This window comes from Abramis brama (genome assembly GCF_963993115.1).
Source record: "Abramis brama genome assembly, chromosome: 18".
Classification (NCBI taxonomy): Eukaryota; Metazoa; Chordata; class Actinopteri; order Cypriniformes; family Leuciscidae; genus Abramis; species Abramis brama.
In genome coordinates, this window is record NC_139980.1 from 22,563,446 (window position 1) to 22,577,157 (window position 13,712).

At 39.4% G+C, this 13,712-nt stretch overlaps 1 protein-coding gene across 1 annotated transcript in view; it reads left to right on the forward strand.

Annotated features, from left to right (window-relative positions):
- The window catches only part of rev3l (REV3 like, DNA directed polymerase zeta catalytic subunit), a 137,338-nt gene that overhangs the window by 71,687 nt on the left and 51,939 nt on the right, over positions 1-13,712 (forward strand). The window contains exons 5-9 of the mRNA XM_084091112.1: positions 3,053-3,176; positions 3,252-3,346; positions 7,891-7,995; positions 8,100-8,184; positions 8,389-8,513. Of these exons, the coding sequence (XP_083947238.1) occupies positions 3,053-3,176; positions 3,252-3,346; positions 7,891-7,995; positions 8,100-8,184; positions 8,389-8,513 (534 nt within the window). The remainder of the gene's footprint in view (positions 1-3,052; positions 3,177-3,251; positions 3,347-7,890; positions 7,996-8,099; positions 8,185-8,388; positions 8,514-13,712) is intronic.

Below are 13,712 nucleotides of genomic sequence, written 5' to 3' on the forward strand. Positions count from 1 at the left end.
TATACCATATACTGTAAAAAAATATGGACGTAGTGTCCATGATGTCAGCCGAAGGTTTCTGTAGAGCGTTTTTGAATCCTAAAGTGGGCGGAGCCGGCTGTCGCCATCTTGGCAGCAGGTGGAGCTGAGATGCTGGTTGCTGAAACCATGCCCCTTAACTCGACGTGATCGAGTTTGCTCAGGCTAGGAAGCTAATGTTATATGATACTGCCCTCGCGCTAAAGTGACAGCTGACTTGAAGTAAATCCAATATTTAAAGTTCATGTTTTTGACCTTAGAAATACTATAATAGTTAAAAGACATAACTAAAAGTGAGACTGTGTATCGTGATGCATTATTCTGCTGGTTAAAAATGTATTATCATGCAGTAACTTACAATATTGCTCTGAGCGTGTGCGTGTGACAGTGATTCATGCGCATACATGTCAGTCAGCGTGGCATCGCACGTCAAGTTCGTAGAGAGCTTTATTCAGTCCATTTTAAATCCTGATTTTTGGCTGCCTCTCAAATGGGTTAAACCATAGATATTACCTAAGAAGTTCAAGTAAATGCACTAGAAATCCGCACTCATTCAAGGGTGTGCATCTTATTGCATGGACTGAGAGAAAGCACGGACACCTGCAGGATTTCATCTTATGGTACTTTTTTTTTTTTTAACACTAAAAAGTTAAATAAGCATAGTCTATCTGTTCCGTGAGAGCAACAGTACCTAACTATCTATAGACCCCCCTCACAGTTGTCATGAAGGGCTATATTGACCAAAACCACTTTTTGCACCAGGCTGTAAACATACTTTTTTCTGCTGTAAAGTTGAGCATTTTAAAGGGTAACTAAACCCCTGGTCAGAGCCTGAGTCCACCCACTGGCAATATTTGAAAAATGCTAGAAAAGTGGGCAGACCCCAGCGGAGATAGAGGGGACGAACCGAGGGTGGGGCTGAGCGGGGAGGCGTGCACCTGATACGTGCGGTCAGACTCTAAAATGGAGAGTGACTCACAGGGTTGCAAGACGACGTAAAGTACATGCATCTGATGAGTTTTATCGAGTTGATGTCAATAGCGCGCGCTCTTTGTAGGCATATTCATATTTTGCCGATATGTGAAAAAATCCAGCAAAATGCGCCGGCGTGTTTGTCGACCCCAGAGGATTAACTTTAGCCTAACCATAAATTGTGATTAAAATATATATGATCTCACATCATCAAGCTGCGGTGGTGGAGTCCATGCAGGAGGAGTAAAATGCAGGTTGCACACTTGAGCTCTAGGCGGGAACTCACGGTCTTCCAGGCCAAGTGCATGCAACCACTGGTGCCTAATTTCCAAGTCTGCTGGAAAGCTATGCAGTCCAGCAGTGCTGTTGCAACCAGCAACACTACACTACACCTACGTACCCTCCTGACCACTGTACTAAATACAGATAAATCTACGCTAGCTCGTACCAAGGGCGTGGTGAGCTGGAACCTGCTTACGTCACGTAGTACCGCAAACATCCAATAGGAAAATTCAACTGCAGTAGCCACCGTTCAACCTGAAGAGGGCAGCACTCAGACGTTTTTACACCATATATTGTAGAATTAAAACACTTTATACCCAAATGTCAAAAAAGTTACTCGAATCAATGAACAGCACTAATAAAGCCACATTCTTACAGATCATTAACTAAAAAAAGTTGGTTTTGGGTTTAGTTACCCTTTAACATGGGGGAGATACAGATTTGACTCACTTTTGCATTCAGCCTCAAGCGGCCAGTTGATGAATTGCAGTTTAATTCTCGATCTTATTTATGTGAACATTAGAGATTGATAATTTTTCTTACACAGAGCAGACAAACTTAACTGTATATAGTCTGTAATGGTGACTGGAATTTCAAACAAATGAACATGAAGCACGGTGCTGCCAGTCGCTACAAGAGCATTGTGCATTGATCAGTGTTAAAAGAAAATAAATGTCTAAATTAGATTGTTTGAATGATGCACTCACCTGTCGATCTATTGTCTTGTATAAGACAGGATGGGCAAGTGACAGATGCTTGGATTGTAATGCATAAGAGCATTACAATAATCTAGCTTTGATGTCATGAACGCATGAACTAACTGTCCGCAGTTGTCATTGAAAGCATAAGTTTTTCAAATGAAAGATTGCTGTCAAAGAGCACACACAGTTTCTTAACTGACGATGAAGACTTGACAGAACGTCCATTAAATGTTAGACAGTATTCTAGGTTACTATGTGCTGAGGTTTTTTGTCAAATAATTAGAAACACTGTTTTTTTTTTCAGAATTAAGTAGCAGGAAATTACGAGTCATCCAGTTTTTTTTAATCAGCTATGCATTCCGTTAATTTAGTGAATTGGTAAGTTTCGTCGGGGCGCAAAGAAATATAGTACACTTAAATATATACTTTATCAGCTTATCATCAGCATAACAGTGAAAACTAACGGCATGATATCGTACCATTTTAAAATAAAATATATACCGCTATTTTCCCAGTACTGGTCTACTGTGCAACCCTAGTGAGGGTTGGGGGAGGTGGATGTCTATTTTGCACTCTTGACAATTTAGTGTCACCTTTTTCATTTCTGTGCACTTTTTTTCTGCACAGTGGCTGATTTGTAGTTTGTAACACCAAAAAATTCTCTGAGTTTTCGGATTTCCCATTCATTCTCTGTGTCGGTCATTTTTGACTGCGAAGGAGCCACATGTGACTTTGTTTGTATATTTACATAGCTAATGTGACAAAAGTCTCCAAGTATCATCCCATTCCGACGAAGCAATTATTTTTTTTCAATTCAAAACGTTACATTTTTCGGTCATTTGACGGAAGAAGCCCAGAGGTTTAAAAAGAGTGATGTACATGTCAGAATTAAGGAAATTAAACTTATTACAAATTAATTCATGAGAAGAAAAGGAAATAAAACAACACAAATGTATGTTTTTTCTCTTGAGACTACACACACACAGGGTGTTAACGAGAGTATAAAGACAGTTTTGAGTTTAACTCAATACATGTACTTTTTTTACACTTTGCACCGCTATTACTACTTGTTTCTTTAGGAGAGCAGATGTTGAATATAGGGGGCAGCACCAGCCCATGGAAGAATCCCTGTATGTCCAAACTCAGTGACAGCGAGCTGAGGGATACAATGTGTACTCGCTGGGAGGAGGACAACATACCAAGGTGTGTTTGTGTTGTTGCTATATGTCAATACATACCAGCATTGTATGTCATTTTTATTTCATGTGTGTTTTGCAGTTCTTTGGTTTTAGAGGAGGTGGAACGGATGAGTGTGTGCGAGCTGGAGGTCGATGCCGTGGCTGCTGATGTTCTCAACCGTTTAGAGATTGAGAGTAAGGATTGGTTGATTTAAAAAAAAAAAAAAAATTGTGTGTGTGAGCATGAGCGAGTCCCTGCCTACACCGGGTAATAACATCTGTGGTTGCATACATCACTAATCAGAAATCAGTGTGGTTGTACAAAAAAAAATGGTTGGCACACTTCCAGTTTTTTATTTCACTGAATATATTACTTTTTGAGCACAGACATTATGTAACAAAAATGTACTTTACATATGTTTGTGCCAAATGACTTGATTTAGATTAATTTTCTTTTTAACAGCCACACATTGCTGCAAGTTTAAAAACTATGCTTTGGTTGATTGACATGTCGTTTCTATTGTCTGGGACTTGTCACGATGGATAGCATTAAAGCCCAAATTATACTTTGGTTTTTACATGTACGCTAGCGGTACAACGATTCAAATTACTCACAAATCGGTTTGTATCATGGTTTTAGGGTCACTGTTTCAGTACAATTCGGTATGTGCTATGTTAAGGGGAAAAAAGGACTACTATCAAATAAAAATAAAGAAAATGAACAACAAATAATCTAAATACAAGCAAAGATACAAATAAAATAAACAGTGTTTTTCAGGTAGGTCTAACATTTAGTTTTCAGGTAGAGAAACTGTAAAATAACATTGCGTATTTGACTGCATAAATTGAAGATAATCCTCATTAAAGTTACTAAAGCTATTCAATCTAGAGCAGTGAGTGTTGTCCTTGTCTTTTGTTGTTTGATTAACATTAAAAACACAGACAGCAGGAATATTAGCCTGCTGTCACTTTAAGATATAAAGCACGGATCCAGTACACCCTGATACTGATACACTTCTTGACTGTTTCATTCACTTAAGATGTAACCAACTGTCTGCTAGGATACTCACCAAGACGGGCATGTTGACACAATTTATGTGTGAATTTGTCCGTTGAAGCACAAGACTTGAAAGCGGACTCCATATTTGCGCACTGTCTGAGACGCGGTTTTGAGTGCACACACAATCTTCTCACAGCGTGTGAGTTCTCATTTGCTGCTTCTGTCTCTTAAATGTTTAAATTGACAACACTTAAATGAGTTTTGTTTAAACTGATAGCAACGTGTGCTATTCAGGTCTCTCTTTTGCACTATCAACACTCGGGTGATGACTGCTTAAATGACTGGTCATATTCGAGCATAGGGCACTTGCATTGAACAAAGTTTACTAAGAGTGACAGAGAATGTGTATGCATCGACAGAAACATGCATTATCAGAACTTTGTCTTTCTGTTAATTTTCAATAAACCATTTTATAGAAGCGTCGTCAGATTTAAGAACCGCAGTGCAAGTGCGTGCCGATCCGTGGAGAATGGTATTTTTTTTACCGAGAACCGTTACACCCCTAATGTACGCAAGGGTCCGTGTAAGACCTTTCATATATTTATGACCTTGCAGTTAAAGGAATAATGCAGTTAAAGGAATAATTCACTTAAAAATTAAAATTCTGTCATCATTTACTCGCCCTCGGGTTGTTTCAAACCTATATGAATTTCTTTCTTCTGCTGAACACAAGTATTTTCCTACTATGGAAGTCAGTGGGGTCCATCAACTGTTTGGTTTACAGACATTCTTAAAAATATATTTCTTTGTGTTCAGCAGAAGAAAGAAATGTATACAGGTTTGAAACAACTTGAGGGTGAGTAAACAATGACAGAATTTTCATTTTTTAAGTGAACTATTCCTTCAAGGTGCTTGCTTTGTTCTCAGATGGAGGGAGGGGAGTATAGCTTTATCATTTTTGACAGAGCCATTAGAGAACATAGCTATGTATGATTTATAATTTGAAGGCATTCTCTCCCCAGCTTCATTCTTCTTTCCATATTATTTCACAGAAATTAAGACCTGGTCCTTTACTGGTATAGAGGGACAGTTGTGGTTTCTCTAGCAGTATTTCTACTAATATTGATTAATGCCCCCCAAAAAGTCAACGTGTGTTATGACGCTTATCTTTTCCTGGGCAATAACAGTGGAACTGTTCAATAGCTATATTTAGTAAAAACTAGCAAAGAGTATTTATATATATGAATAATTATAAACTACATATAAATAAACTATCATACTTTCCAATTATATCTCCCCTGAGAAATATTTTATGTAAAAAGTGTGTCAAACAGCCCTGGTCTCCCATATATATACCCCACCCCCTGTTTTAACTTAACCGGTCGATCACACTTCTTGAGGAGCCGTTTTTAAACGCACCAACAGCTACAGACTTGAACTCTGTAAGCCTGCACAGTTTTAAGAAGAATCCACTTCAACATCATGCACAAACCAGGTAAGTCTGATTATCTATGTTGTGTAAAAATAATATATTTAATGTCAAAACTACATTTATACAGTATTTTTTCTCAAATAATGTTTCCTCTTTTTAACAGTATCCTACACACAAGACTGGGTCAACTAATCTTCTGAGATTATAAACAATAATCGATATTTTTATTTTTATTTTATTTTATGGAAAATAGTATTTTATGTCTTTTAGCTATCCTAAAAGATGTATAATGAAGCTATAAGGAAGGGGTATTCATAGTTTCATTCCGGAAAGGCCCAGCTGAAACAATCAAGGTTGTGTAAAAATGGCAAAGAGAGACAACTGAAAGTTTAGAAATTGACATGTAACTCTTTTTAAATAGGCTGTAGTGAGTTTTGTCAGTGATTACATTACTGTTATTTTGCAGTTGCTGGAGATGAGGTCAACAGAGACGAACACAGAAATGGTGAAGCTCAATGGAAGATGTTGTTGATGTGAATTCACGCAGGAGCTACAGTGAGGACTGGAGTCTGCTGGAACACATCATCTCATGTGTTATTTACTGCCTTTGTTTGAAATCTTTAATTCAAAGAAGATATTTTTCAATGTTTTTTTTCTGACTGTTTTTGTTTTAGATACTATTTACTATTTCTCCCTAATAAAGACAGACAATCAATTATTGGCTAAACAATTTTTTCTTTCTGCCCACTTGGCCTGCAACCAATCAAATCACTCAGCTGTAAGGGTTTTGGGTGGGATACATTTTAAATGTAACCAATAAAGTCACTTTGCTGTAAGGGTTTTGGGTGGGTTAAATTTTAAGTTGACCAATGAAATGACTTTTGTGGAAAGTCTTTGTGCTCAGTGGCCCAATAGCTGTCTGGTTAAGGTTAAGGTCTCCTGACAAAATCCTTGATGGGATTACTTGCCATGGCAACAGATGGCTGTAGCATGGTAGAATGCCTCAGCAACATACCTCCGAATTGGTACCATTACGGAAGTATCCGAACTCGTGGAATTACTTGTGGATACTTCCAGAAATCATGTATGCAGGAGTTTACTAGTCCGGATACACCTCTTTTCATGCAGTGAGAATAGTATGAGCATACAATATGCACTCTGCCTGGTTTTTGTAACAAATGGTTAAGGATTGATAAAATGATAAATGGTTACAAATTAATAAATGAAATCAGTTCTCAAATTAGACCGGTCGCACATGCGCATTGAATGTGTTTTTCACTAACCAGTTCTCCACAAGGTGCCAACACTGGCACAGGCCAATGTTTCAGAGTATAAAATGAAAATAAAGAGACGGAACAACAACAACAACAACAACAAAATATCAGAGACTACAACAACAACCCACACTGACAAGCACTTATGTGAGGGGGTTATGAGATTAGTTTAAAAAAGCTGAAAGTAAATTACGCATACATAACCATTGCTGCAATAAAATTATATTTTAAATATTTACCAAATTAGAAATAATTAATTGGAAAATATATCAATAAAATTATTTATAAAATAATTTGAACTTACAAATATGTAAAATAATTATTATAGTTGTTTTCATATTCATATTTTTTCATTTCATTTCATTGTTTCTCAAAAAAAGGCAAGATAGCAGTTATGTTACATACAGTACACAGTGAATAAGACATAGCAGCCAACTGGAATAGTTTAAAATGTCTAGAGGGTCACGCAGAATACAAACGTTTTTTTTGCAGGGTACAAATGTACAATTCAGAATATCTAACAGCTGGATTTGCCAAAGTTGCAAGGTGTGTGGAATTAAATGTTTATTAGATATTCAAAAATGTATTGTTTGAATTAAATAGATGTGTATTTGCAGACAATGAGGAATTATAGCATTTGCCTTTCTTTTACTAATACTTTTTTTCATACCGTTCACTTTCACGGTTCTGCCTAGTATTCTGTCTTAATTTTTTAGACAGAACTGTGTTCTTAGCGATGTCAAAATAAAAGTCCACTTCCTACACTTATCGTTGAAATGGAAACACTTATCCCAAAATGCAGAATATCGGCCAATACATTGGTTGATCAATAGTCCGGACCATCTTTGCACCTGTATGTAGCAGTGACCACTTTCACCCAATGCTTGTTGTGCTATCATGTATTTTTTGCTTGTTAGGAAAAGCAACGTGGCAAAATCAGACTCTGTTGGATTCGACTGTAAGCCTTAGTTGAGTCTTTCTGGAGTTGTGCTATTTGTGTGGTGAACTCATGAGCATGCTTTGTTGTTTCCAGATCAGATTGGTAGAAACCCTGGTCTCCAGGCCATCTGGGATGATGAGAAACAGCGACGACGGGAGAAAAATGAAAGCTCTCATATTGAAATGCCTGAATCACAAGGTGAGAAAAGTTCTTGAGTGCAAAGAGCATTATTTTTGTGCAGCACCACTATTAATATTAATTTACTATGCTGCCCAACTCTGTTTCGATGGTTACTGTTTCAGATCGAGGCTTTGTAGAGTTTGCAGAGAGTGAAAGAATCTTCATGAAGAGGTTTAAGGAAATTCTCAGGGAAAATGCATTTGACGTGTGAGTGAAGTTTATCATAACTTTTTAACAAATGTTTTTCTTCCGAGTCTTGAGGGACAAAAGAGATTTCAGTGAGATGTTTTAATCACTACCCAGTCTCCTGACAGCCGTGTAGAAATCTTTCAGAAGAATGGGGGGAGAAGGGTGCTGGAAGAATTGAATTGCGTAGGTAGAGAGTTGATGTTGATTTTACTTGTTTTGTAGGACTCAGACTGGGTCTGAAGTTGATTATTTTCCTGAGCTCTCACTCTATCCTGCTGTGCTAAGCCCAGATGACTTGCCTTTCACACCTGCCAGCCAAGTGGATGTGCATCAAGATGCTATCAAAGGTGAGATGCACAGTCTTGAGAAAGATAACATACAGATTTTGTGTTCAAACTTATTAGTGGTGCTTACGAAGCAAAACATCACTTTTATTATCTCACATGCTTATTAGCGTGCATCACTATTATATCAAATGCTTAATATTAGCGGTGCTTGGGAAGCAAAGCTTTTAAAGATGTGTTCTAAGATGGTTGTAATAAAAAAAAAAAAAAAAAACTCAAACTCAAACTAAAGGCTTGGTTTCAATATTATAAATGTGTGTAAGGGTTAATTATTGATTTTTCTAGATATTAATATGTTGTCATGAGATGCCTTATTTTAATATGTTGGCTTTAAAAAGGATGTCAATCTCCTTTTGAGATCAATTCTATATTAGAAATATAATTTCAATTTGAAGCATTAAAACTGAGATCGGCTAAATAAGAAATGTTTTTCATCGAAACCTCCCTGAAACACTCGCACACATAAAAGTTTGTCCATGGAAACACTTTCATGAAGGCAAAAATCTAACTCTGATTGGTTGACTTCAGTAGGTTCTCCGGGAGCCTAGAGTGTGACGATTTGTAGAATATTTCCTATTATTAGTTGTGTGTCCTTCTCACATCTATAATGGAAGATCAGGGTGAAGTACCTGACTGAGAAGGGAATATCTGTGGCATATGCAGGTAAACATGAAAGTACTGAATTATTGAAGCAACATTTACCCGCCCCTAAACATGACGTTGAACAAAACAACTGGGATTGGTCACTTTACATGTCAGTCAGATGGCCTCTTCCTGACTGAGTGGCCGGTCCTTGGCCAATTGCAATGGTTTAAGAGCCCAGACCTCACGTTGTCAGACAAAGGTCTTGCTTTGCGAGACTACCACCGAGAACACCCTAGCAACTACCTAGACTTTAAGTAATGAGTAAAAAAAAAATCTTGTACCTTTACTGCTTTATTGAAGGTCATGAACTGAAATTTTTATAATGTTTCCTAGGGTGCACTTACAATGTTAGTATGGTACATAAAAAATTGTCATAATTTAGAAATAAAAGACATTTTTCTTCCTCTGATTTTAACCCTCTAATATGAACCCTCTTGTTTGAAGGGGCGTGTCTGCTGTGATTGGCTAACATCTTTGCATATGAAACAGTATACATGTATTACATGTGGAACTCTCTCGAAAACTTTTAGCACATTTTACTATTACAGCTCTCAAGGTTAACTAATCATGAAAAGTGTTGATTATAGCATTATATTTAGATTGTGGCATAAAAGGTTGCAGTAATGAACACTGTAGCCAATCACAGACATGTTTAGTGCATGACTGCAGTGATCTCGTCATTACAACACGATTTCTGCACTCACACGAATGCTGTCATCATAACTAACAGTGCAAACACAATACAAATTAAAGCTGCAAGCAGCATTTATCGGGGTTTAAGCATTTAAGGCCTTTAAGCACATAAGCATTTAAGACATTAAGATTTATTTAGAAAGCTTTTAACCACTGAAATAATAGATGGAAAAGTCCATTTACAGCCAATACAGGAAATTTACCATAGGAAATATATGGTTTTAAAGCTTTTTAACAGTTATAGCGCCACCTTTGGTCCGATCTCCATAAAATTTGGCATGCTTATTATTGATGTTATGTTACATATGCTCACCAATTTTTGTGAAGTTCTGAGTTGTCATTTAGGATTTATAGGCTTTTTAGTGTATTTTGCAACGCCCATTTTATAAATGACCCTATTACAGTCATCCAAATGCAAAAGTTCAACTTTTTTTTGATAATTATTGATCTAGAGAGTCCAGAGAATTGTCCTAGACTGGTTTGGTTCCGATCGGGCGAAAAACCAGGGACTAGTTCGCAAAAGTAGGTTTTGGACAAAATTCGACATAGCAGAAAATTTTCCCTGCCTACATCCAAATCGGAGATAGACATTTGTCCGCCTTGAGCCAAGGATTCCAACGATATAAGACACTTGATCCCGGGACAAACGGTCTAAGAGTTATGAGCGATTTTGAACTTTTGGTTGCTGTAGCGCCACCTATGGGCCAATCGGGGTCATACTCTGATAGGTTGTCCCCAAATTGAGGCCTACCATCTGGCCAGGTTTCAAGTCTCTAGGCCTTACGGTTTGTCCTGCACGATGCGTTTTACGAATCCTTACAATTACAATAGGGTTTCAGCATTTCATGCTTGAACCCCTAATAAGAGATTCGCTGATTATAGCCTGAGTTTTGGCAAAAGTCCAGAACTGATAAACTCACGCTGTTTGATTGACAGCTCCAGCTATTGTAAAGGGAGCGTTCTTTGATCACTTTCTATATATAATTTAATCAGTTTAAATTACAGATCGTTTTCGTCCTACTAAAAGAAACAGTGTGAAGTTGACCGTTTAGTCTCTGGTTTGATTTACTGACACACAAACAGCAATAAAAGATTTTGAGACCAAGAACACCTGACTGTACATGAATCATTACATAGCAGAAATAACTGGTCATTGGTGACATGTACATGTACAGAGTTAGACATGTACATATCAAGCGATCTGTAAAAAAACAGTAGTGACACTAGGGATGTCACGGTACCAAAATTCCAGTAGTCGGTACCGATATTAAATATTTACGATTCTTGGTACCAATTTCGGTACCACAGCAAAATCTGTTGGAACTATTTTTCTATTTTATTTAACTATTTGAAAAAAATATGAAATTCAATTCAATGACTTTATTTATGACGGTAATCATAAGTAAATAATACATATAAGCATTAAAGGCTACATGCTGTTTAAACGTAAATATTGCTTATAAAAAAATCCCATGGAGACGTAGCTAAATCTACTGTACAGTAGCCTAATTATTTCTGTCATTTTCTTCAAGTTAAACCGAACTTTTATTTTGACGGGTTGCCGTGACGTCCTTTGAGTTTCTGTATTTGTGTGATATGACGATAGTTTTTTCTCAAACGGTAAAATGCTCATGAAGTGACTCTCAGAGTGGCTCTGGAGATGAATTTCATCATGTTATCATATCGTGAGGCAGCAGAGACTGATAACAGCGCGAGCGTCACTCGTGCTTCAGTGTGTGCGTGTGTGAGGTAAATGAAACGTCATTAACACAAAGACAAGCAGAACTGGCAGGGTTAATATTGAAATAGTCTTTTTGCAGTTTATATTACACAGACACTATATATATATCGTGTATATATCGGCTACAGACAGTGCTCCAAGTAAAAAAGTTAGTCTGGAGCCCCGCGCTTAGATAAAAACACGGAAGCGACTTAAAGCAGCTGCCTATTAGTGAGTACCGAATATGCTGGTATCGTCACATTTTCAGTACCGACTTGTTACCGAAGTACCGGTACTTTGACAACACTAAGTGACACAGTAAAAACTTTTTCCTCACATAAGTGTGTTTCACCGCATCTCTCTGCAAATCCAGTGTGTGTTTTTCCACAACCTGGCACTGCACAACATTTTGCACTCTTCAAAGGCATGTTTATCGCTTAGGCTATACTTGACGATAACACTGGATTACTAACTATGTTATTTACCTACTGCTTGTAATGTGTGAATCAGTGGGCGGGGCTACAGTGGTTACGATGTAGAAGTAGGCGTTCTGCAGAGGTGGGTTTTCACCTATCTATGATGTTATAAATAGGCGCATTCCCAAACGAGTCGTTCTGATGACTCAGAATGAAAGCTGTTTTTGGACTAACAAGGAAGTTTTCAGTTCTGAAACTTACAGGATATTCTTATAGTATAATGACCTAAAAGCTCAAGGAAAATTTGATTTCTCAATTCAATTCCTTTAAAGTCGACTCTAGGGCTAGGTGATACATTTTAATAAATTTGAATTTAGATAAGGCCAGATCCCACGGCGGCACCGAAGGCGGCCGCGCCGGGCATAATCTTCTAGCTCCCCTGAGGAAACGTATGCTCCCCTTAAGGCATACAAACGTCTGGTAGACGGGGCTCGCGCCTCTGCAATGGTGTTTAGAGCTCACGAATGCAACGCGTCCTGCCCGCTCAGCGACCCTGCAGCAGCCACACATGGAGGTTCCACATCCCGGGGTTGGGATGCCAGATCGTGCCGCTTGCCTGAGACAACAGGTCCTTCCTGAGGGGAATCTCCCAAGGCTGTCCCACCAGCAGCTCCATCATGTCCGCTAACCACGGCTGGTTCGGCCAGTTGGGAGCTACAAGGATCACTGACGCTCTCTCCTCCCTGATTTTGCACAAAACTGTGGGCAGATTTTTCACTGGAGGAAAGGCATAGAGTCTGGCTTCCGGCCAGCGCGAAGACAGCGCGTCTCTGCCCAGCGGGGAGCGAGTCAGCGAGAAGAACGCCTGACAGTGCGTGTTCTCTTCCGTGGCAAAAAGGTCGACCTCCGCTCTGCCGAAACGGTTCCAGATCGGCCCTGGGTGAAGCCTCCACTCTCCTTGAGGAATCCCGTTCCTCGACAGCATATCCGCCCCGCGATTCAGAACACCGGGGATGTGCGCTGCTCTTACGGAGAGAAAGTGCCTGTCTGCCCATAGCAGGAAAGTCTCCGCCTGCTTGAAAAGGGCTCTGGAATGAACGCCTCCCTGGCGATTTATGTATGAAACCACCGATGTGTTGAGGGCTATGGAGACCGCCTTTAGCTCCAGGCGGTTTATATGCCATCCCTTCTCCGGCTCTGACCACTGACCCGAAGTGGGCTTGCCCAAGCAGACCGCTCCCCAGCCTGAGGTCGATGCGTCCGTCAAAACCTGCCCAGGGGGACTCCTGAGCTGAATAACCCCGGGTTTCTCCATGGCGCCAGAGCACGAATGCAGCTGTGGGTAACCATGATACGCTTGTGGCCGGAGGACCACGCTCTCGGGGGGACACGAGCTTTCAGCCAGAGTTGAAGCGGTCTCATATGCAGCAGACCCAGGTGACACACCGAGGAAGCCGCCGCCATCCGACCCAATAGTCTCTGAAAATCCTTCAGCGGAACGGGCTTGCCTGGTCTGAAGAGACCCAGAGATGATCTTAGAGCCTCTACTCGCTCCGAGGAGAGACGGGCTCGCATCCTTACCGAGTCCAAACACACCCCCAGGACCACTACATTCTACATCCACTGACTCGGTGTGAACACACTCTTCTGGTCGTTTACTCGCATTCCAAGCGTCCTCAAGTAGCAAAGCAGAGCTTCCACATGGCCGATTAACGTCTCTTTCGAGTG